The 23731-nt window shown below is 56.7% G+C and overlaps 1 protein-coding gene across 1 annotated transcript; it reads left to right on the top strand.

Annotated features, from left to right (window-relative positions):
• Positions 1 to 337: 337 nt before the first annotated feature.
• KCNG2 (potassium voltage-gated channel modifier subfamily G member 2) lies at positions 338 to 20491 on the top strand (the record flags this gene model as incomplete). Its single annotated transcript, XM_080714506.1, has 2 exons — positions 338 to 961; positions 19754 to 20491. The coding sequence occupies 2 exons, from the start codon at positions 338 to 340 to the stop codon at positions 20489 to 20491; spliced, it is 1362 nt and encodes a 453-aa protein (XP_080570632.1).
• Positions 20492 to 23731: the final 3240 nt, after the last annotated feature.

Below are 23731 nucleotides of genomic sequence, written 5' to 3'. Positions count from 1 at the left end.
CCTGGCCACAGCCTCAGGACTTTCCTCAAAGTAGACCCAGGCTTAAACTACAAAAGCCCCAACCACCTGTTCCACAGCGCAGACTTTGAGAACGCAGGCTGTTCTCTGAGCGACTCTTAGGTCAGGTCACCACTTAACCAAGTCTGTTGGAAATTGATGGTCAGATATGCAGAGGGGACAAGTGGAGGGCTGCAAGGAGGTCCAGCTTCTCCTGACCCCGGCCCTTGGGCCGGCCGAGCCCCTTCTGGCTCTAACGCGCTCTTCCTCTTGCAGGCCCGGTTTCCTGCGTGCCTGGCGCTGTGAGCTCTACGCACGAACACGACGGGCACAGGGGGCCATGGCACTGCTCCGGGGGCCCGCGGAGCCCCCCGGCCTGGAGCCCCGCGGCAGGGGCTGCAGGGGCGCACGGCTCGTCACCATCAACGTGGGCGGCTGCAGGGTGCGCCTGGCCTGGGCGGCGCTGGCGCGCTGCCCCCTCGGGCGCCTGGAGCGCCTGCGGGCCTGCCGCGGCCCCGACGAGCTGCTGCGGGTGTGCGACGACTACGACGCGGGCCGCGACGAGTTCTTCTTCGACCGCAGCCCGTGCGCCTTCCGCGCCATGGTGGCGCTGCTGCGGGCCGGCAAGCTGCGGCTGCTGCGCGGCCCGTGCGCGCTGGCCTTCCGCGACGAGCTGGCCTACTGGGGCATCGACGAGGCGCGGCTGGAGCGCTGCTGCCTGCGCCGCCTGCGCCGCCGCGAGGAGGAGGCCGCCGAGGCGGGCGCGGGCCGCGGGGAGCCCGGGGAGCCCGAGGGGCCGCGGGGCCCAGCGCACGCCCGGCGGCGCCTGCGCGACCTGGTGGACAACCCGCGCTCGGGGCCGGCGGCCAAGCTCTTCGCCTGCATCTCGGTGGCCTTCGTGGCGGTCACAGCGGTCGGCCTCTGCCTGAGCACCATGCCGGACATCCGCGCCGAGGAAGAGCGGGTGAGCGGAGAGCCAGCCCGGACGGGGCGAGCCTGGGAGGGCCAGGGCGGATGGAGGCTCCATGCGGCCAAGCCGGGGTGCGAGCCTGCCTGGTGCCTGCCCAAGCCGACCCTGGGCTTGGCGGACCCACCCCTCCCTCGCAGTGGTGGCCCCTAGGCCAAGGTGCTTCCCCAGGGAGCAGGCTTTGGCTCCAAGTCACAGTGTGGGAGGTCCTCTGAATCTTCCCACCTGCTCAGGCAGGACAGCGTGGAGCCCTACATACCAGTGTCTTAAGGGTCTGGTGCACTGCCCCGCTTTTGCTCATCCCAGGCCTGGGGCATTTGACCTCCACATTCTCCCAGGTGGGAAGGACAGGGTCTGGCCATCTCTGGAGGTGTGGAACTCTGGTTAACCGTCCAGCTCCTGCCTCTTCTCCTCGGCCTGTCTTCTAATCAGAGTGCAGCCCATGCTTTGTGGGCCGGAACCAAGTCCCCACCTGCGGGGCAAGGGAGACAGAGCTTATCAGCGCTGTGTCACGGCGTGTGTTTCTGAAACCTTAGGAGAAGGACTGTGTGCACCGAGTAGGAGTGTGCATTGTTTGAGGTGTGGGATTAGTGGAGAAAGGACTCTTGAACACAGCTGGGTGCTGTTCTGAGGCAGCCCCTTCCCTTGGTACCCATACTGGGGCCTGCAGAGACTCCCAATCTCTACCCTAACCCCCATGTACCCCCATAGAGCAACTCTGGCTAGCTGTTCAAAGAGCTTCAAGTGTTCAGAGGGCTCTCGACAGGCTGCCGAGTCTCACTAAGTTGCTGAGGCTGGCTGAGGTCCTGTGATCCTCCTGGCTCAGCCTCCTGAGCTCTGAGCTACAGGTGTGCACCACCATGCCTGACTTGAGCAGCAATCGCTCCTTAGAGTATTCAGGAGGGGAAAACCACTTAGAGCAGGGAATAGAAGGAGGATCCCGGCCACCTGACGCAGGGGCATCACTGGCCGGTCTCCCCGCCTCCCCGCCCCGGCCTCCCCGCCTTCCTTTGCTAGCCCAGGGTGGTTAACTGGCTCCGTGTGGGAGGGGTGCAGGCTCTGTGGGAAGTTGGTTGGTGATGGATGAATGCTAGAGTAAGGAGCCTCTGTGGACTGGATCCCCAGCCAGGGATCCAGCAAGGCACCGGCTAGTAAACCACCTCTGTCACTCCACAGGACGCGGGAGCCGTGGAGGGCTGGCAGCTCCTCAGCTTCGCACAAACACCCACAGATCAGCCAGAGGAGACCCTGGTTTCAGTACAGATTAAGCAGGACAAGTGTTGCTCACTAAGATGGGGGTCCACTGTTGAGAACAGAATCTTGTTGGCACTCTGGAGATAATCATGGAATGCTAGTTCTTATAAAAAAGCAATAGTGTTTCCACCAACAAGTGAGTCCTGTGACCTGCGTGTGGGGCCAGGTGTGGAGGTGGCAGGTAGCGGGAGCCTCTCACACCCCCTGGGTCTGCAACACACCTGGGGAGATGCCGACCCAGTCCCCGGCCTGGGTGCAGCCTGGTGGTGGGGCTGGCCTGCAGCTGTGGCCCCCAGTTTGGCAGTGGTGCAGCCTGGTAGAGGGCTGGCCTATAGCTATGTCCCTCCAGCCTGGGGCTGGGGGCTGCATCTGTGCCCCCAAGTCAGCCCCGGGAGGACTCCAGGCTGCTCTGACAATCAGGTCTTGACTCTGCTGGCCACACAGCAAGCGCCCCAGGGCTACCGTGGTGAGTCCTTCCTCGCTCCCATGGACCCCATCAGCTCGAGCGGGTGGATGGAGCTGTGGACCAGGCCATAGCCAGCACCCCAGCCCCCTGGTTCTGAAGCGGTGGCAGTGTTAACGGGAGCCTGGTTGTCAGGGAGGCAGGGAGAACACGCTGTCAGTGTGGGCGCCGTGGACAGCACTGGCGAGAGCCCATCAAGAACAACGCTTTTGTTCCCTGAGCTGCCAAAGCAAATGCCGCAAACTGGCTTAGAACAGGCATCTATCCTGGCATAGTCCTTGTGGGCAGAAGTGCAAATGGGTCTCCCTGGGCCAAGTAGCATCGAGGTGCAGGGCCTCTCTCCTGGAGGCTGTGGAGAGAATGCTTTCTGACTTCCAACCTGCACAGGGCCGCAGTCCTCCTTCATGGCCAGAGCACACCCCCTGGTCTCCCTTCCGCCTGGTCTCCTGCTCTGACTGGCCGCCAGCCTCCCTCTCACACAGACCCTGCGGCCACATGGAGCTGCCTGGGTAACCAAGGACAACCTCCCATCCAGGTCTTAACTCGGTCACACCTGCCAATCCTCATGCCACATGAAACAGCATGTCCCTGGGCTCTCAGGTGAGGATGCGGAGGCCTCTGGGGCCAGCTGGCCACAGGGCACACTTCAAGAGCAAGCCTGCCACTGGCCGCAGCCACAGGGCTTACCCTGTATCCTGCCTGTGTTGGGAGCCATGTTTGCCTGCCTGCCACCCTGCACCTGTTTCAGGTCCCAGAGGAGAATGGGAATGAGACCCTGCTTTGTGACAGTGGCCGGAGAAGTGGTGCTGGCCGTGGGAACTGGGGAAAGCACAGTGTGTTCACGCACAGCCTCCTCCAGGTTGGAAGTACATGTCTGTGAGCCCTGAGCACCTCCACGCTGGGGAGCTTAGAATACTATTCTCATGGACACACTTGTGTTTCTGTGTTCATAACCTCAGGCTAAGCTGATAGAGGATTTTTCTTTTCTTTTCTTTTCTTTTTTTGCGGGTCTGGGGATGGAACCCAGGGGCATTCGACCTCCGAGCTACACCCCCTGCCCTATTTTTTATTTTTATTTTTTTGGTGGTACTGGGGTTCCTGGAAACCCTTCTACCTCGGGGCTACACTCCCAGGCCTATTTTATACTTTTTATTTGGAAACAGGGTCTCTTAAACCAGCGTGACTAGCTTCAACCTGTGCATTCCTCCTGTCTCCACCTCCCAAGCGCAGGGATTACAAGTGTGCGCCACCACGCCCAGCTTTTATTCTTTATTTTGAAACTGGGTCTCACTGAGTTGCAGAGGGCCTCACTAAGTAGCTGAGGCTGTCCGCGAACCACGATCCTTCAGTCTCAGCCTCCTGAATGCTGGGATTACAAGCGTGCGCCACCATGCCCGGCTTGATAGGGGTTTTTTCTTCATGGAGACAAGGAAACAGAGCTGCCCAGGAAACCTGGGGAGTAGGTAACACCAATCCTGAGCTCCCCCAGGGAGAATGCCACTGTGTGCGGACCCAAGGGCCAGGGTCTCACTAGCAGCATGAGCCTTTTGCTCTGGAGGGGTTGTCTGTGGGTCAGCCCCATCACCGCATGCCCCAGGCCATGCATGGACCACACCAGGACCCAGCCTGCCAACCAAGCAGGACTGGCCCTCCTGTGGACATGGCCTTCGCCAGTTTGGGGTGCAGAAGACAACACTTCTCCCTGGCCTGTGCTGCTGTTCTTCCGTGGGGTGCTCAGGCACTGGGGACCAGGACAAAGGTGCCTCGTGAACATACACCATCACAGGCCCTGACCGCAACCAGCCCTGGTCACTGTGAGCTGATGCCCAAGGAGTTCTGCCAGTGCTGCCTTGAGAGTGAGTGATTGGGGCCCTGTGGAGAGACGGTGGACACATTTTCATTCCAGCAGAGTGCGGTGAGATCCTCCTGCACGGGGGTGCTGCCATGTTGCCTGGAGACAGAGCTGAGTGGGGACCAGGATGGGTGCGCCGGCCTGTGGAGAACACCCTGTCCCACCGCAGGCTCGTGGTGCGGGACGTGTGCCTCAAATCCAACACTTGTTCTCACGTTGGGTTACTTGGCTGTACAAGTCGATTTTCCTCTTTAAACTCACATGATTGAATTAAAGTCAGCATAATTAGTTATAGATTTCAAGGCTGGAATTTCAGCTGTTGAATTCACTGAGGACATTCTGTAACGGCACACGGGCACGGCTGTGCATGGTAAGCCCTGTCGGCGCCTGCGGGAGTCAGAGCTTGTTGGGGTTCTGCAACAGGAGTGAAAGGTGTGGCAGAGAAGAGCAGCTCACGGTTACGGTCACAGGGCTAAGGAGCCCAAGGTCTGCGGCCACAGCTGCAGACCCAGGGGAGCTGATGCTCCAGCATGCCTGTGGGAAGGAGAGGGCAGTGTCCTGGCTCCGTGGCCTGACAAGGGAAGCCCCTCTCCCAGGAGATGGCCATCTGTTGTCCTCAGTCTCCCTGACCAGCCTCCAGGCTGCTGGACTAAGCTGGACACCACTCGTCCTGAGCCCTGTGCGCTGTGCTGGGCCTGAGCACTGGCAGGCAGGGCTTGCACCAACACCCAAAGCACTTAGAGAAAGCAGGCAAAAGCCTGGGGGCTCAGGGGTCCAGACTTCCCTGCCCACAGTGATGTGGTGACAGAGCCCACTGAAGACAGAGTGATGGCCAGGGCATGGTAAGGATCGTGGGGGGACAGCCGTGGTGTGTGGTGACCACTGTGACATGTGACAGCCAAGACGTGGTGACCACTGTGGCCTGGTGAGATCCATGGCATAGTGACCACTGTAGCATGGTGGAGTCCATGGCATGGTGACCACTGTGATGTGCTGACAGCCCAGATGTGGTGACCACTGCGGCCTGGTTAGACCCATGGCATGGTGACCGCTGTGACATGGTTACAGCCAAGATGTGGTAACCACTGTGACATGGTGAAGTCCATGGCGTGGTTGCCTCTGTGATGTGCTGACAGCCCAGATGTGGTGACCAAAGCAGCCCGGTGAGACCCATGGCGTGGTGACCGCTGTGACGTGGTGACCACTGCAGCCTCGTGAGACCCATGGTGTGGTGACCACTGTGACGTGCTACAGTTGTGCTTGGGCTGGCACTGAAGCAGCAGCAAAGCCATACTCGGGTTTGGATAAGGACAAGGGTCTGTCTTGTCCAGAGAGGGGAGGGGTGGATGGCTCAGCATGGTCTCCCTGCACCCCCAAGAGGCGGCCAGCCCCCTCCTACCAACAGGGGCCTGGCACAGGAAGGTGGGGTGGGAGAGCTGTCCTCACCAGGCAGCCTCAGGCCCAGAGGAAGCTCCTTGCTCCTTCTGGAGAGGGGAATGTGGATGCTGGCCAGTGACCTCTGCATCACAGCCACTGCCACTGGCCGGCCCTACAGCAGGCGGCGTCACCGAAGCCCACCCTGCAGGGCCACAGAGCAGACCGTGGAGGGCAGGGCCACGCCGGGCCACAGCCTGGCACCATGGGACCCTCGTGGGCAACAGCAGGTGGGCTCCCCTGTCCGTCACACAGGCGGTAGGTTGGGGCTTTGTTGCCTGTTCTTAAAGACCTGCTTTGGGCTCAGCAAACCAGCAGCAAGCACAGCGAGGCAGGGCGGGTGCAGCCCGAGTGCCTCCGGCACAGGCCCTTCACCTGTCTCTGCAGTGAGCCTGGCACTCCTGGGGCTGGGCCGGTGAGTGTGATGGAAGCAGGGGCTGGTCCTGCTCCTCCCTCCACTTCCCCCCAGAGTGGAGAGCTCTCCCCGTAGGCCTGGTCGGCCGGCCCCACCACACTGCCCAGATTTGGTGTGGGAGGCCCAGAAGGTCCCTGCCCACGCCGGGACCACTGCCTGGTTCTGTGGGAGGCCCCACAGCTCTTGGAGGCTCAGGAACAGCTGGAGCTGGCGGATTTACTGAGCAGGGAGAAGACGAAGCTTGGGGTTTGCTCCCTCTGCTTCCTGCACAGACTTGGCAGGGAAAAACTAGATTTGTGTTTTGAGTTTTTGCTTTAGTCTTGAGAAAGAAGAAAAAAAAGATATTCCCAAATGCTTGGAAAAGAAACCATAAGGTTTTTTCTGTCACCTGTGCGAGGTCTTCAGTCTCCTCTGTCACCACAAGAGGCAGGCGTAGGCTCCGGTTAGCTTCTCTGGCTGCTGCAGGACCTTAGAATGTGCACTTTCCTGAGGGCCTCGTTTCCTCATCAATAAGATGCAGGTTCTGTATTTGGGGGTTGAATGGTTCCTAAAGATTAAGGGCAATCACTTTACCTTTCGCCAGCTAGGTCTCCAATGGACACTTGGGCCAGAGCCGCAACATGGGGGCTTCGCACAGGTAGGCAAGGACGGGCTGGCACCTCCCTCCCTCCCTCAGCCCCAGCGCGTCTCCATGCCAGAGTCCTTGTCTACAGAAACACAGCAAACCTAATCAGCTACATGTGACGCGAGTGGGAGGCTTTTGATCTGCAGACCCAGGTGCACCAGGACCACGACCCAGGTGGATCTGAGCCGCGCAGACCAGAGTGCCGGGGTGGGGAGTAACCAGAGAACAGGGAACCGTTGCTCTTTTGGCCGCCTGGGGCGCAGCCTCAGCTCTGGGGTTCTGTTCTGACCCCACACAGCTGCCAGGGAAGGGCTGTCCTCACCTGCTGATCAGCATAGCTCAGTTCTGGCCTCTCCAGCTCCTAGTGCCCACACAGGCCTGTTCTCATCTTCCTGAGCGCCCATCGGGAGCAACCCCATGGGGCCCTGCGGGTGCTCTGAGCACTCTGGGGGATGGAGGTAGGAGTCGAGGCCAAATGTGAGCAGACAAAAGGGCGCGGACCTCGACTGCAGCCCCCACCCCCACCCCCGGCTGGGTGGCACTGGGGAGCTGGCACTTGGGTGAATCCAGCCCCTTACAAATGCACCTTATATGTCAGAATAATTCTGTGCTATTTAGGGAAGCTCGGGAGCCAGTGAAATTGCGCACTCTCAGACAGCCTTCCATGTCTGCCTGTTTTCAGTAAGCTCCGCACACTCACACACAGTATCAAAGCAGCTCAGGAGCTGGCAGCCACCAGGAGCCAGGGGACAGAGTGGCCCTGCCGCAGGCACCGGTGGTTAGCCGGGAGCGGGCTTGTCCCGAGACCCACAGTCCCTGCACTGAGAGCCTTGAGAGAGGGGGTGGCTGGGGACATACCACCCAGGAAGCCACCAGCAAGGATTTGGATCTGCTTCTCTCCTGAGGAAGGCAGGATTCCCTGGGCATTGTAAAAATCCACGTCTTACCAGATATCGGAACACAATAAGCAAAGTATAAGCAAAGTGAAACAGGTGCTTCCTTAGTAACCACCCTGGCAGCACCAAGGTAATTGAGAGCTGGAGGCAGTGGTGCCTGTAGGCCCAGCTATTCAGGGGCTGAGGCAGGAGGGCTGCTGGAGCCCAGCAACTAGGCAACACAGACCCTGTCTTGAACAAACAACAACGGCAATTGTCCCGGCAAGGGTGGGAAAATAACTTCTAAGAGAGTGGAGCTACAGACAGGTTTGTTTAGGAAAGCAAGACATACACACTCAAGGGAGAACGAGGGTTGACTCCAGAATGAGAGACGCCCTTGGGGTTCACGGCTAGACTTCCATAGGAGACTTTCGTGAGGGGTGGGCAGGAGGAGGTTGTGAGGAGGCTCAGCTGGGGAGTCATGGGATGATTCAAGGTGTCTTGCTCATCTCCCAGGTCCTGATGGGACCTGCAAGGACATGGCAGACTTGTCTTGATTGTAACACAGCCAGGCTAGTGACTGGGACAGGTACTTGCGTTTACAGCCTGGCAGGCGAGACTCATTACTCAGTAATCACGCTGGCAGCGCCAAGGGTCTACAGTCAGAACACTCTCCTCGGGGCTCCCCAAAGCCTCAGGGCTGCCTCCCAAGGTTAAGCAAGGCACCGCAGTGATTAGACACAGGGATAGAATAAGCATGTGTGGGGACGGAGTCTATGAGATGAAGCTGGGCGTGGGGGCGCACGCTTGTAATCCCCGCGCTTGTGAGGCTGAGACAGGAGGATCTCACAGGTTCAAAGCCAGCCTCAGCTACTTAGTGAGGCTCTCAGCAGCTTAGTGAGGCCCTGTTTTCAAATGAAATATAAAATAGGTCTGGAAATATAGCGCGGAGGTAGAAAGCCCCTGGGCTCCATCTCCAGTACTCCCCCCCACACACCAACAACAAAATAAATAAATAAATAAATAAATAATAAAAAGGGCTGGTGGTTTAGCTCAGAGGTAGAATTTTCCTGGGTTGGAGCCAGGTGTTGTGGTGTGTGTTTGTAATCCCAGTACTTGGGAGGCTGAGACAGGAGGAGCATAGGTTTGTAGCCAGCCTCAGCTAGTTGGTGAGGCCCTCCACAACTTAGTGAGACCCTGTTTCAAAATAAAGAATAAAAATAGGGAGGGGGTGTAGCTTGGAAGTAGAATGCCCCTGGGTGCAATTCCCAGTACACACACACACACACACACACACACACACACACACACACACACATCTATTGGCTGAAGGCTTCCCTGATCAAGTAGGAGAGAGTGGTTATCTCAATAGATGGTGCTGGATAGTATTGAAATAAATCCCACATACGTGGGAGACTTGAAAAAACTAAATCCATACAATTAGTAGAAGAAAGTGTAGATGAATATATTTTCCCTCCTAGGTGTGGGAGAAATCTTTTTAGTTTGGTAAGAAAGCCAGAAACTGTAAGGGAAAAGAAATATTTAACAACATACAAATGAAAAACTAACGAAAGCCCTTCCTCAAATTAGATGAAGAGCTGTAATCTAAGAATAAAATTGCAGCCTGTATGACAAAAGGCTAATGTCCCGATACATAGGAAGTTCCAGTAAATTCCTAAGTACAGAAGCACACTGTGGTGAGAAGGAGGCCAGAAGACAGAAATGCTCAGAGCCAGAACACAGCAAAAGATGTCTGGGGAAGAGGCGCATGGAAGACGCATCCTACCTGCCGGCTAGCGAGGACTCTGCGCCCTCCCGCCCTGATGTGGAGAACTGTGGGCATGGAGGCATCACGTGGGCATCCTCTCCAGCTGGGTGTGTGCCCAAGAGGACGTCTACTCCGGGAACTTGGCCTGAGGATAGTGGGGAACTGAGCTGGGCATGGTGACGCATGCTTGTAATCCCAGCACTTGGGAGGCTGAGACAAGAGGATCGTAGGTTTGCAGACAGCCTCAGCTACTTAGGCTCTTTGCAACTCAGTGAAACCCTGTTTCAAAGTAAAGAGTAAAAAAAAAAAAAAAAAAAAAAAAAAAAAAAATATGGCTGGGGGTGTAGCTCAGAGGTAGAATGCCCCTGGGTTTAATCCCTAGTTCTGGGGGAGGGGAAAAAAAAGCAGACATTGCATGCTTGGGATGTTTCCTGACATTTCACATGTAATAGGTAAAAATTTATCTGGGCATGATGGCTCATGCTTATAATTCCAGTACTTGGGAGGCTGAGACAGGAGGATCCCATATTCAAGGACAGCCTTGGCGGTGTAGCAAGACTCAGCAAAAAAATAAAAAGGTATGGAGGTCTCACACACACACACACACAGAGGTAAGGATTTGAAAACGGCATTTTATATATACCCTATAGTTCCTAGTAATGGCACTCTAGGTAATCAACCCACCTGCTGCAAACAAAGTGCTCAGTGGGAGGAGCCTGCAAGCTGGTCGCAGTGGCCACCGCAGTGGGACACAGCCCTTAGGAGCTGCTGAAGTCCACAGCTAAGTGAAGGACAGCAGCTGAGGATGCAAGTCCGTTGTTGGACCCAAGAGGAAACTGAATTTGGAATCTGGGACTCCTCTGCCCTGTGCAGAAGCCCTCTCCGTGTATTCATGGCGATGTCCCGTCCGAAAGCCTCCCAAGGACCTCCGCGCCCCTTGAGCTGGGCGAGGGGGTGTAGGGAGCTCTCAGAAGCTCAGAGGGCACGTTACCCTCTGTGTGCCGCACCCCCTCGTGGTGCTCACCAGCCAGTGCTCTCGCTTGGTGCAGAGCGTCCCTCAGTAGAAACCGGGCGCATGTGGGCCAGGCCGGGTAGCCAGGCTCAGCTCAGCAGGGAGCTGAGCAGGGCAGCTCATGAGGAAGCCGTTTGTCTCCTGTGAGCGCAGCGCTGGCACGAGTGAGATGGCAAGTCGGCTTCCACACATATAATTTGAAGCGAGCAGTTCGTTATTTCTGCATAAGCGACTGCTGTGCTATTTTAAGCCATCCATTCTCTTGAGTAGATTGATTTTCCTCTGCTACTTCTGTTTGCATCACCAAAGCAGAAGACAAGAGCCCTTTCCCAGCAATCATTAGAATAAGCCTCAATTCAGTTGTTAGTGAAATGATTCAACAAATATTTCCTTCTAGAACTCAGGGGAGCTAAATATAAAATGTGCCCCATGAGTCCTTAGTGAATGTGTGAGGTGTGTCTTTGGGGGATATCAGCCTTCACAGTGTCCACCAGCACGGCGCCCAGGCCTGCTCACTGCTGGCGGCGCGGGATGGACATCCCTGCTGACTTTGCTGGCTGTGTGCAAGGTGGACAGTTGGACTGCTGGAGAGAGGGAAGCAGGTGTCCAGAAAACGCACTGGCTGGGGCCAGAGGAACACCAAAGGTGTCAGAACTTAATTGCACACCAAGAAGACTCTCAGATAGCCGCAGGTAGCCGCAGGCCTCCAGGTCTCTGTGAAGCACCTGTCCTGCCATGCTGGGCCCTCACTGCAGAAGAAAGGAAGTCCCTGAGAGGCACAGGGCAGAGGCATCAGCCAGGTCCTGGTGACCTGGTGGAGACACTGGCCACGGTCCCTTCCGACCTCCCTGCTGGTCTCCTGGGATGCATAGAGCCCGCCGCTGAGCATGGTCCACGTGATGCTCAGTTTCAGCAGCAGTGCTGAAAGCTCAGACCTAGTGGACAGCATCGCCAACTTTCCAGGGGACAATTACTTTCCACCTATAATTCTATAACAAGTAAAACCAGCAACCAAGTGTGAACATAGAATTAAGGCATTTTCAGATATCCAAGGAGTAAAACAAATGACCTCTCAGGCACCTGCTCTTGGAAGCTACTAGAGGAGGAGCTTCAGCAAAATGGTGGAGTAAGCCATCAGGGAGAGACATGGCATATGAGAGCGAAGGAATCCAGCCAGGCACAGTGGCGCGTGCCTGCTGTCTCAGTACTTGGGAGGCTGAGACAGGAGGGTCCCAGGTTCAAGTCCAGCCTTGCCAACTTAGCAAAACTCTGTTTCAAAATAATAAAATAAGCCTGGCGTGGTGGCGCATGCTTGTAATCCCTGCGCTTGGGAGGCAGAGACAGGAGGATCGCGCAGGTTCGAAGCCAGCCGCGCTGGCGTAAGAGACCCTGTTTCAAAAATATAAAATAGGTCTGGGAGTGTAGCCCGGAGGTAGAAGGGCTTCCTTCAAAAAAAGTACCACCAAAAAAAAATAATAATAATAAATAATAATAATAAAATAAGCTGGGCGTGGTGGCACACGCTTGTAATCCCAGCATTCAGGAGGCTGAGACCGGAGGATCGCGGTTCGCAGACAGCCTCAGCTACTTAGTGAGGCCCTCTGCAACTCAGTGAGACCCGGTTTCAAAATAAAGAATAAAAAAAAATAGGGCAGGGGTATAGCTCAGAGGTCGAATGCCCCTGGGTTCCATCCCCAGACCCGCAAAATAACAATAATAATAATAATAATAATAATAATAATAATAATAATAATAAATAGAAACTGGGCGTGGTGGTGCACACTTGTAATCCCTGCGCTTTGGAGGCTGAGGCAGGAGGATTGCACAGGTTCAAAGCCAGCCTCAGCTACTGAGTGAGGCTCTCAGCAACTTAGTGAGACCCTGTTTCCAAATAAAGTATAAAATAGGTCTGGGAGTATAGCCCGGAGGTAGACAGCCCCTGGGTTCCACCCCCAGGACCACCAAAAAAAAAAAAAAAGTAAAATAAAAAAAATAATAAAATAGAGGTGTCGCTTAGAGGTAGAACACCCCTGAGTTCAATCCCCAGTACCAGGAAGGGAGGGAGGGAGGGAGGGAGGAAGGAAAGAAGGACTGTCAGAAGGAAGGATCAATCCAGGAAGAGGAAGAAGCTCTGAAACCACAAGGTGGAGGACAGGGGTGAAGGCCCCAGGCAGCCACCATCTCCTGGAGGAAAACCAGACACATCAGCTTCCAATATCTGCACATTTGGGGGGGAAATGTAGCATGATTCATAAAATGCTACGCAGTTCTACAATGAAGCCATAAAACTTTAGAAAAACAACATCTTATGAGAAGGAAAAGTGACTTAGACCACTGCCTGACTGAGCAGGGAGCAGTATTCATATTTTCTGAATAATTTCTGTATCCCGATAGCATCTACAAAGTACTGCCAGCTCCCAGTCTACATAATAATAAAGGCCAGATGTCTCCCTGGGGTGTCGGCCCTCACGTACTCAGCATCCTGATCCACACAGTGAAGCAAAAGACACGGAGGGCCCAGGCTGGGAAGAGCTCGGGCTACACAGATCCAAGACGTCCACGGAGACACCCAGAACGAGTGGGGAGGAGACCCGGGATGCAGCCATGTGTGATGGCTCCGGAGCTTGTATAAACTAGCAGTGAACAACTAGAAGTCAGAATAGTTCTAACGCTCATTGCAGCTGCTCCAGGCCAGCAGGAGCTCCTGTCCTTCAGCCCTAGGTCCAGGGATGCACCTGCTGGAGCCTCCTGTGGAAGGTGGCAGAACCCTGGTGAGCCCTCAAAACCCGACCTGCCCTTCGTGGACAGGAAGATGGGCATCACGATGTCCCTCCTCCACAGCTGATCTCTAAGTTCAATGAAATCCATTGTTTTGTTTTGTAAATATCAGCATCTAAGCAGGGCATGGTGGCGCATGCTTGTAATCCCAGCATTCGGGTGGCTGAGACTAGAGGATCGCGGTTCGCGGACAGCCTCAGCTACCTAGTGAGGCCCTCTGCAATTCAATGAGACCTTGTTTCAAAATAAAGAATTAAAAATAGGGCAGGGGGTATAGCTCGGAGGTTGAATGTCCCTGGGTTCCACCCCCAGACCCGCAAAAAAAAAAAAAAAAAAAAAAAAAAAAAAAAAATCAGCATCTGATTCTAAAGTATTTGCAGAAAAGCGATCACTTTGAATAACTAGCTGTAGGACTCACTCAGCCCAACTTGGAGATTTTCTACAGAGCTACAGTCATCTGCGGGGCAGTGGGACACACAGACTTGCAGACCAGCAGAGCTGACCCTATGGGTGGGCCAGTGCTGCATCCTGTGAGAGGCTCTCCCACCTCTACCACAGGGCGGCAGAGCAGCCCTGCTGGCCTGGAGTCCCAGCCCCTCGCCTCCGGCCTGCCCGCACCCCTCTCCTCCCAGTTGGTCCCGGGGCCTCTGCCCTGACCCTTTGGTGAAGGAGAGAATCCTCCAGGTGCCCCAGGGCCCTCCGCCTCTGCCACCCCAACGCTTCTTCCATGATTTTGAACAGATAACGCCCCTTTGCTGGAAACTTCCAGGGCTCCCACACCTCCCAGGCTTCTTGAAGCCCCCACAGTCCTTGAGCCCTCACCTGGTACCTGGTGCCTGGGTGTGTGCTGTGGCTACCTCGCCATTCCCTCCCTGGCCTCAGCTCGCACCAGACCTGTGCTCAGCACAGACCTGTCAGACATTTGCAGCCCCTCCCCCAGCCTCCCCATCCCCGCCAGTCCAGTCCACCTTTCTCCTTCTTCCTCTACGGAGGCTCTGCTGCCATTACCCTGAGACCAGCTCCTGAACGGGCCTGAGCCACCCACCCCCTGCACCCCTGCACCCCCAAGGCCCTGCAGAGTCAGTGAGAGGGGGCTGGACTTGTCCCTCTACTGCCCCCCAGGGTGTGGAGCTGAGCAGCTCCGGGGGACAGATGTGCCCCACCACCCTGTTAAGGGAGTTTCCACTCACAGATTCGTCCCTCCTGAGAAGCCCTGTGCCCAGCCAGGCCCTGTATCATGGTATCACGGGCTGCGCCTGGCTCCCTGGGGAAGAGCTGGAGGGCTGTGGAGGTGGCCAGGGCTCTCTACAAAAGAGAAATCTAGATTCTGGGCCTTATGTTATTTACATTTTCCACATAGATGAGCAGGGTTTCATGAGTCCTGGAGCTGGAGCTGCCCGGGGTAGGGGGCTGCACCTGGGTCGGCGTTTGCTACTTGAATGTCTCCCTGGCTGTGGCTCGGGTCCTGGGGTTGCTTTTTCAGGAGACAGGAGCAAACTCCTCTTCACTTCTCATGGAGACATGAGGGAACTTGGAGCTGGCTCCAGGGGTGAAAATTGGAGCTCTCCCACTAAGGGGAGGCTGCACCAGCCTCTGCTGAGGCCACTTTCTCTCCTAAGTGCCTCACATTCCTGCCCCCATCCATGACCCCACTCCCACCCACCTGGGTGGATGGGCAGCAGCTGTCCACAGAGCGGCTCTGCGCCCCTTGACCAGAGCCCAGGATCAGCCCCAGTGGATCACAGCTCAGCCAGAAAATGGTGGCCCGGAGCTAAGGAGGCGAACCTAAAGATGCCCTGAGCTGGGTGGCCAGGAGCCTGCATGGCAGGGCCCCGTCCAGCCTGCCCCTCCCAGGCCTCCTCTGCTCACAGCCTCTCACACACCCAAGGGAGAGTCTGTGGGCAGCTGCAGCCTGCAGTCTTAAAAAAAAAAAGCCAGTACAAAGCCACCAAGAGCCAAACAAAACCTGGGAGTGGGAAGAGGGCTCCCTTCTCCCGCCCCATGGAGCCGTGCCCAGCACAGGCGCTCCCGACCTGGGCGATCCTGCTGAATCACGACTGTTCCCTGGCTTGAAAGTTCTAGCAGCTGTGCCCTCTGGCTAACCTCAACTCACAGGGGTGCCGCTGGCTCTGGGTCTGAGCTGGCCACGCTGGTCATCTGAGTCTCTTGCACAGATGAGGGTGACCACTGAGGCCTCAGTGGACATGCACTGGGCCCCGGGTACTGAGGTCCCCATGTCCCCCCAGGGGACAGAGTTTGTCCCCCCACCACTGTGAGGCCAGAGGGGGGCGGCTATGGCTCCCAGAGGACCTTTAGTGTAGCGTGTTCAAGGTCAGGCTGCCCAGCTCAGATCCTTCCATATGAGCCGGGTGCGCTATCTGGGGTCAGGGAGGAGTGCCGAGACCTGAAGATGGCACGACCCCTCTGTGTAGTACCCAGACGCCACCTGCAGTGAAGGCCAGCCTCCAGGCCCAGATGCCTGGGGGTGTGAGCTCTAAGCAGTGGTGGTGGACCAAAGGCCTCCATGGGCACAGCCCCCACCCTGAGTTCCATAAACTTGCCAGAAACCCATCCATGGCTGAGGGCAGGCCAAGGGGTCTTCTTCAGGCCACGCTGCAGGTTGAGGCCAACCCAGAGGCAGCCTCCACCTCGGGGTTGGGTGGGTGAGGCACACGTCTGCCGCTGGAGTAGAGCTGGCCAGCTCAGAATCGTTGACCAGAGCAGGTTTGCGAGGCCCTTGGCACTGGGCCCTTGCAGACTAGACGACCCAGCAGTGCCCAGCTATGGCAGCCCTGCGGAGTCCACCTACCTGCACCCCTTCACACAAGGGGGTCTGTGCTGGCTGTGTACTTACAATAAATGGTTGTGGTTTTAAATTTATTTTTGGCTGGGTGTGGTGGCGCACGCTTGTAATCCCCGTGCTTGGGAGGCTGAGACAGGAGGATCGCATGGGTTCAAAGCCAGCCTCAGCTACTTAGTGAGGCTCTCAGCAACTTAGTGAGACACTGTTTCCAAATAAAATATAAAAAAGGTCTGGGAGTATAGCCCGGAGGTAGAAAGCCTCTGGGTTCCACCCCCAGTACCATCAAAATAAAAATAAAAATAAATAAATTTATTTTTATTTATTTTGTGGTACTGGGGATGGAACCCAGAGGCATTCTTCTACCTCTGAGCTATACCCCTGGCCCTATTTTTTTTTTTTTTTGTGGTAGTACTGGGGGTGAAACCCAGAGGCTTTCTACCTCCAGGTTATACTCCCTAACCCATTTTATATTTTATTTGGAAACAGGGTCTCACTGAGTTGCTGAGAGCCTCACTAAGTAGCTGAGGCTGGCTTCAAACCTGTGCGATCCTCCTGTCTCAGACTCCCAAGCGTGGGGATTACAAGTGTGCGCCACCACACCCGGCTTCCTATTTGTTTTTCTTTATTTTGAAACAGGGTCTCACTGAATTGCAAAGGACCTAAGTAGTAGCTGAGGCTGTCTGAGAACTGCCACCCTCCTGTCTTAGCTTCCCAAGCGCGGGGATGACAATCATGTGCCACCACATCCGGCTTGGTTGCTGAGCCAAGTGCAGTATCATCATGGGCCTATTGTCCCAGCTACTCTGGAGGCTGAGGATCCCATGAGCCCAGGAGTCCAAGGCCAGGTTAGGAAACAGCAAGACCCCATCTCAAAAAAAAAAAAAAAAAAAAAACCAACTAACTAACTAAGCAACCCACAAACCCTGGCTGCTGAGCCCAGGCGTAGTCTCCCTTGGAAGCAGCAGACCATCCTGAGGCCTCAGGGTGGCAGAGGCTTTGGGGCTTCACCCACCCCATGCCTATAGCTTCAGACAAGGGGTTTCTATTTCCAGATGCACAAAAACCAAGCAAGCTGGGTCAGGCTGCTGTGGGGCTCTTTGTGGGAGGTGGGCCTAGGGTCTGAAGGGTCCCTCCACAGGAGGAGATGACCCTGGCAAGAAGGGGGGGGGCTGTGCCCTGCCCCAATGCTAGAGGGACATCCAGTCTTCCTTAAGTAAGGCCAAGGCAGGTATAGTGGCTGGGAGTACTTGGGAGGCTGAGACAGGGGAATCGCAAGTTGGAAACCAGTCTCAGCAATTTAGCAAAACTCTAAGCAACTAGTGAGACCCTATTTCAAAATTAAAAGGGCTGGGGGGTGGGTAGCTCAGAAGTAGAATGTCCCTGGCTTCAATCTCTATTGCCAAAAAAAAAAAAAAAAAAAGAAAAGAAAAAAGAGGAAGCATGGGTCTTCTATGAATTTCCATTTGAGGGCCTTTTTTTGTTTTTTTTTTTAATTATTTTTATTTTTTTTCCAATTTTTTAAATTTATTTTTTTAAATTTACTTTTATTGGTGCATTGTAATCATATATCACATTGGAATACCAGACTTGAGAGGATATACAAGCACACATCATCCAATTAGCCCTCATCAAGTCCCCATCCCATTCCCTCCCCCTCCCTCGATCCCATGCTTGTTTGGTGATTAACTTTGATACATATGTTTATGTATCTCCTGCTTTTTAAAGAGGCTCCATCCTCCCCTATTCCATACCCTCTGATTGTGGTCACCTTAATTACTTCACTGTAGGGCCCTTTCTATAGTTCGACCACTTCCTGTTGCCCCTTTCCTCCTAGTTATTGCTGATTAGGGGAAGCATCTGGTTTTAATTTTCTGTGATATTTCTCTGTGCATGCCGTGTTGCAAATACCGATGCCACTCTTGACGGCCCCAGTTGTGGCCTGGCTACCTGGTGGACTGATCCAGACCTCACTGGCTCAAGCAGTGGCCTTGCCTTATGGGAGGCCCCAGTTCTGGCCTCGCTGGCCCCGACACTGGCCTAACCCCTCAGCTGGCTCCGATCCCGACCACAGAGGCCCCAGACCGGCCTTCCTCACAGCAGGCTCCGATGTTAGCTGATGGCCCCGGCATCGGCCTAACTCCTCGGCAGGCCTCGGATCCAGGCCTCGGAGGCCTCAGTAGCAGCCTTGCCTCATGGAAGGCTCCGATGCTGGCCAGTGGCCCCGACATTGGCCTAACTCCTCAGCAGGCTCTGATCCCGGCCTTGGAGGCCCCAGCACCAGCCTTGCCTCGCGCAGGCTCCGATCCCGACTTCGCTGGCCCCAGCACCAGCCTAACCCCTCAGCAGGCTCCGATCCCGGCCTCAGAGGCCTCAATAGCGGCCTTGCTTCACGGAAGGCTCCGATGCCGGCTAGTGGCCCTGGCACCGGCCGAACCTTGAGGGCCTTTTTTTAATTTTTAATTTTTTTGCGGGTTTGGGGATAGAACCCTGGGGCACTTGACCTCTGAGCCACACCCCCTGCCCTATTTTTTATTCTTTATTTTGAAACAGGGTCTCACCAAGTTGTAGAGGGCCTCACTACTTTCTGAGGCTGTCTGCCAATCGCAATCCTCCGGTCTCAGCCTCCCGAATGCTGGGATTACAAGCGTGCATCACCACACCCAGCTGAGGGCCTTTTAGTTTGAGTGTTTTATCATGGGAAGATGTTGGATTGGTTTGCTGGGATTTTTATTAAGCTTATCACGTCAGTAATAGGAAGAAACACTGATGTATAATTTTGCTGACTTTGGTTATCTCAGGGCAAATGCTGGCCTGAAGGAGCATCTCTCTACCTGTGTTTGAAGCAGTGTGTGTGAAGACGGAGTTAATTCCTTAGTGGCAGGACTTAGCCATGGAGCCACCTGGCCTGCGCCCTCCTCCAGGGCTGGTGTCTGATCTGTTTGGATGGTGTGATTCTTCCAAGGCCATTTCTGTGGGTTGTCTTCCCAGGAGCTCTTCCTCCATCTCATTGGTGCAGCGTGCAGCAGTGATTTGTGGCACTGCTGACGCTCCTGTTCATGGGCGGTGAGGTCCCTCTGGCATTTCTAACCCTGGTAGCATGTCTCCTCCTCCTGATCACACCAGCTGAGACGGCGCTGTCGGCCTCAGAACCAGCGCTGCTCCACTGCTGCTTCTACCCCACTCGTTCCTGTACTAGTGGCGATGGTTTTCTCCCTTCTGCTTGTCTTAGGTTAAATTTGCTTTTCCTTTTCCAGTTTTTTTTAAGGTGGAATATTGGTTATTTTGATAACTTTCTTCTTATAGTTATGAACCACCATCATTTCAGAGGCCTCAAATGATTGGGGTTTTAGTGACTTTTCAGTTTCCCGAGATACTAGGCTCTCGCGCCAGGAGTGCAGGTCCAATTAACTCCTCCCTCCACTCCCTCCCTCCCTCTCTCCGTCAGGAACACCCCCCCTTCCCCCTCTGGGCTGTGAGTGCTCCCGCATCAACCTGCCCCTCTCTCCCCAGGGCGAGTGCTCCACCAAGTGCCTCCGCCTCTTCGCGCTGGAGACCGTGTGCGTGGCCTGGTTCTCCTTTGAGTTCCTGCTGCGCTCCCTGCAGGCGGAGAGCAAGTGCGCCTTCCTGCGGACTCCGCTCAACATCATCGACTTGCTGGCCATCCTGCCCTTCTACCTGTCACTGCTGGCGGGCCTGGCGGCCGGGCCGGCGGGCAGCAGGCTGCTGGAGCGCGCAGGGCTGGTGCTGCGGCTGCTGCGCGCGCTGCGCGTGCTGTACGTAGTGCGCCTGGCGCGCCACTCGCTGGGGCTGCGCTCGCTGGGCCTCACCGTGCGCCGCTGCGCGCGCGAGTTCGGGCTGCTGCTGCTCTTCCTCTGCGTGGCCATGGCCCTCTTCACGCCGCTGGTGCACCTGGCCGAGCGCGAGCTGGGCGCGCGCCACGACTTCTCCAGTGTGCCGGCCAGCTACTGGTGGGCGGTCATCTCCATGACCACCGTGGGCTACGGCGACATGGTCCCGCGCAGCCTGCCCGGGCAGGTGGTGGCGCTGGGCAGCATCCTCAGCGGCATCCTGCTCATGGCCTTCCCGGTGACCTCCATCTTCCACACCTTCTCGCGCTCCTACTCGGAGCTCAAGCAGCAGCAGCAGCGCACCGCCAGCCCCGAGGACAGCGCCGCCGAGGACAGCTCCCAGGGCTCGGACGGGGCGGGCTCTGTGGAGGATGCACAGGGCCCCTCGGGGCCACCCTGAGCGGGCTGGGGGCTGCGGGCCAGCTTGAGCCTGCCAACTGAGGGGCCCCGCCAAGCAGGCGCTGACCCTGGAGCAGAGATGCCCGCCTGGCGCGGCCAGGTTCTCCATGCAGAGTAGCTCCAGGACACTGCCTTCACCCTCCTCTTTTCCCCTCTGGTTTTAACTTTTCTATGACTTACTGAGAATAAATTTAGTCCCAGAAACCCCAAGCCTTGAGCAAATGCCAGGCCTCACTCTCTTGGCCTGATCCCAACCCTGACCTGTCCCTGCTGCTCAGCCAGCTCAGCCCACGGGGGGCGGGGGCAGCCACTGTGTCCCCAGTGGACAGTGCCCCTGGAAGGGAGGCCCTCAGCAGGCATCCAGCACGGCCAGAGCGCATGTCTGCCAAACGGTGGCAGAGGCTGGGTGCTGGCACTCACAGCCCCGGTCCTGTCTGAGTAACTGCCCTTGGGGACCCCAGCCCTGACCTCTGACCTCTGGCTCCTCAGGCAGTAGGCCTCTGAGAGGAGGCAAGGGGAAGGTTTGCATGTGAGCATTTTAGGCCTCCCCTGCCCCACCGCCCCCCACCCCCGCCGCTGGCCTGTGGGGCCGCAGCCTCACGGCTTTCCCTAAGAGTCCTCTCAGGTAGAAGAAAGAACCCTGACTCTGGCGGTGGAGGAAATGGTTCCAGGAGGAGCTGGATGGGCTTCTCTGGGTGGCTCCTGCAGGGACACTGGGGTGCCAGAGGTAGCCTATCCTCTTGAAAGCCTGAGTCTCCTCTGGGGACAGAAGGAAGGGAACTCTCCAAACATGCTGCTTTGTACCTTTCCTCTTTAATGAGGCTGCCCACCACAGCTGAGATGCTACAGCCCCAGACATGCCACCCACCCAGAGAGTCCCGCTGGCTGCAGGGCACCCTCCCTGCCCTGGGACACTGCAGCGTTCTATAGCGCCCCTGGGGTGGGGTGGAGATCCTGCAGGGCCCTTGCTACTGCAGATGTTTCCTGAGACACCACTGGAACCAATAAAAAGCACTGGCCTCTCCTGCACAGCTCCTGGCCAAGTTCCTCAGGCAGGTGTCACCTGGGTCTTGGGGTACACCCAGCACTCAGGGCCTGGGGCCAGAGCAGGTTTCCTGGGAACCAGCAGGTACACTGGAGGGAGAAGAGGCATCTGACCTCGCCAGCATCTCTGCATGCACAGCTCAGCTGTGCAAAGCACCCTTGGTCCACAGCAGCAAGCAGGTTCTGGGCCTGACAGCACAGCCAGCCCATGGGCCTGCTCCCAGGGCATCGGGCCAGAACTGGAGCCAGGGCCACAGTGGCTGGGATTACCATGTCCTGCATGGGTGCTGGAAGTGGTGTGGGTGGACCTCAGCTCCCTACTCTGGCCTTCACCTCTGTCAGGGATGAGGGCTCTGGGATGAAGCAACAGCTTCCCCCAGGCCAAAGGGGGAAGCCAGCAGTTACACGGGGGTCATCTCTCCTACCTGCCCACTTTCAGGATGCCTCACTTTCTCCCAGGCTCTTGCACAAGCACCTTAGAGCAGAAAGGATGCTCTCACCTCAGGTGGGGTGACATCTGCCTGCGATGGGCCTGGCCAGGTACAGGACAGTGGCTGAAAACTGGTCGTCTGCCAGCCTGGCCTCTGAGAGGATGGTGAAATCCTAGGGGTCCCATCCATTCCCCACAGGGCCATGCAGCAAGGTCTGCAGGTGCACAAGTGTGGTGGGAGACTAACAGACAAGTGGGTCCGCCTGAAAGCCAGCACCTCCTCCAGAGCAGGATGGAGCCACAGCGAGAGCGGACACTCTGCCAGGCCTGCCTCCTGCTGGCACATGGCACAGGACATATGGGACTGCCCTGAGGATGGGCAGGCCTGGCAGCAGGCAAGACCTAGGCGGCCTCACGCATCAGTTGTGCCCTAGGCTCCCTCTGCTGCCTCACCTCCAGGGATGGGACATTCTTTCAGTGCAGGGGGCGCTGGCCTGTACCATGAAGACCCCAGAAATAAACCCAGTTATGGCCTTTAAGGTCAGGTAAGTGGTGGGGAATGACCTGAATGACAGTTCCAGCACCCAGGCAGGACATGGCCTGGTCTCTGGCAGGACGGGGCACTTACAGCTGCTCCCTAGGCCTGCTGGCAGAGGAAGCCACGTGTTGCTCCACCCCCGTCCAAGAGCTGGGCCAGGCCTGTCCCCACTCCCCGTGAGCTGCTCAGGGACCGCCTCCAGCCACAGAACCCAGGCACGTGGCCAGCCACATGGCAGTGTGTGGAGAGGGAGCATTCTGTGCCCACTCCTTCTAGGCCAGAGCAAGCCGGCTGGCTGATCCCCAAGCCACTGGGCTCTGGGCCGTGGGGATGCACCCGTCACCCCTGTGGAGGTGACTGTCCAGACGCACCAGGAATTGCAGGATTAGTAACCAAGCACCTCGGGCCAGACCTGCCAGATAGTCTAGGACTGCGAGGGCACTTCTCCCAGCAGTCACCTCCCCCACCCTGCCCTGGCACCGGCCACACTCCCCCACCTACCCCGCTTGTCCTGCCCTGGCTCCACCTCAAGCCACACTGGAATCACAAGCAGTTTACTGACCCAAAGCCACCACCAGGTACATTTATTCAGCAGCTACCAAGCCCGCGATCGATCGGTGACATTTCAAATTTGGAGGCAATTACCACTACTGACACCTCCCTTCATTTTTAAAAAGTAAACATCTTTGAAGCACGACCACGGTTCTGAGGGAAGCAAGGTGGGGCCAGCAGTCTCAGAGGCTGGGCCTGGCAGGCTCTGCCCCTCCGCTCAGCAGAAGGAACATGCCTGTGGGAGCCCATGGAAGCATCTAGAACTCAGGGCCACACGGCCGGGTCAGCACAGGGCTGCTGAGCACACGTGACTGCAGGCTGAACCGGAAGAGGCAGAACAGGGACTGGCGCCTGGCCAGTAGCAGCCGCCCCTCCACGGCACAGTGGGCTCGTGAGGGTGGGTCACCCTCGCGCCCTGTCCACAGAGCCCTGCCTAGGGCATGGGCGCCCTGTGCCCTCCATGCGTGACTGCAGACCTATCTCAGGGCAGGCCAGTGTTTCCGGGGGCAGGGAAAACTCTGGCTTTTTCCAACATCTGGAACACGATGGAGAGCCAGCCCCAGGTACAAGATCTGCTCCCACTGACTTCAGTGGGAAGGAGGCTGGCCCTGGCCCACCCACCCTGCGCACTCCACAGGAGGCAATGGGGAACCCAGCCGGCCTGTGCCCTGCAAGGC

This window comes from Muscardinus avellanarius, assembly GCF_963383645.1.
Source record: "Muscardinus avellanarius genome assembly, chromosome: 17".
Taxonomy (NCBI): Eukaryota; Metazoa; Chordata; class Mammalia; order Rodentia; family Gliridae; genus Muscardinus; species Muscardinus avellanarius.
This window is presented reverse-complemented; position numbering and strand designations above follow the sequence as displayed.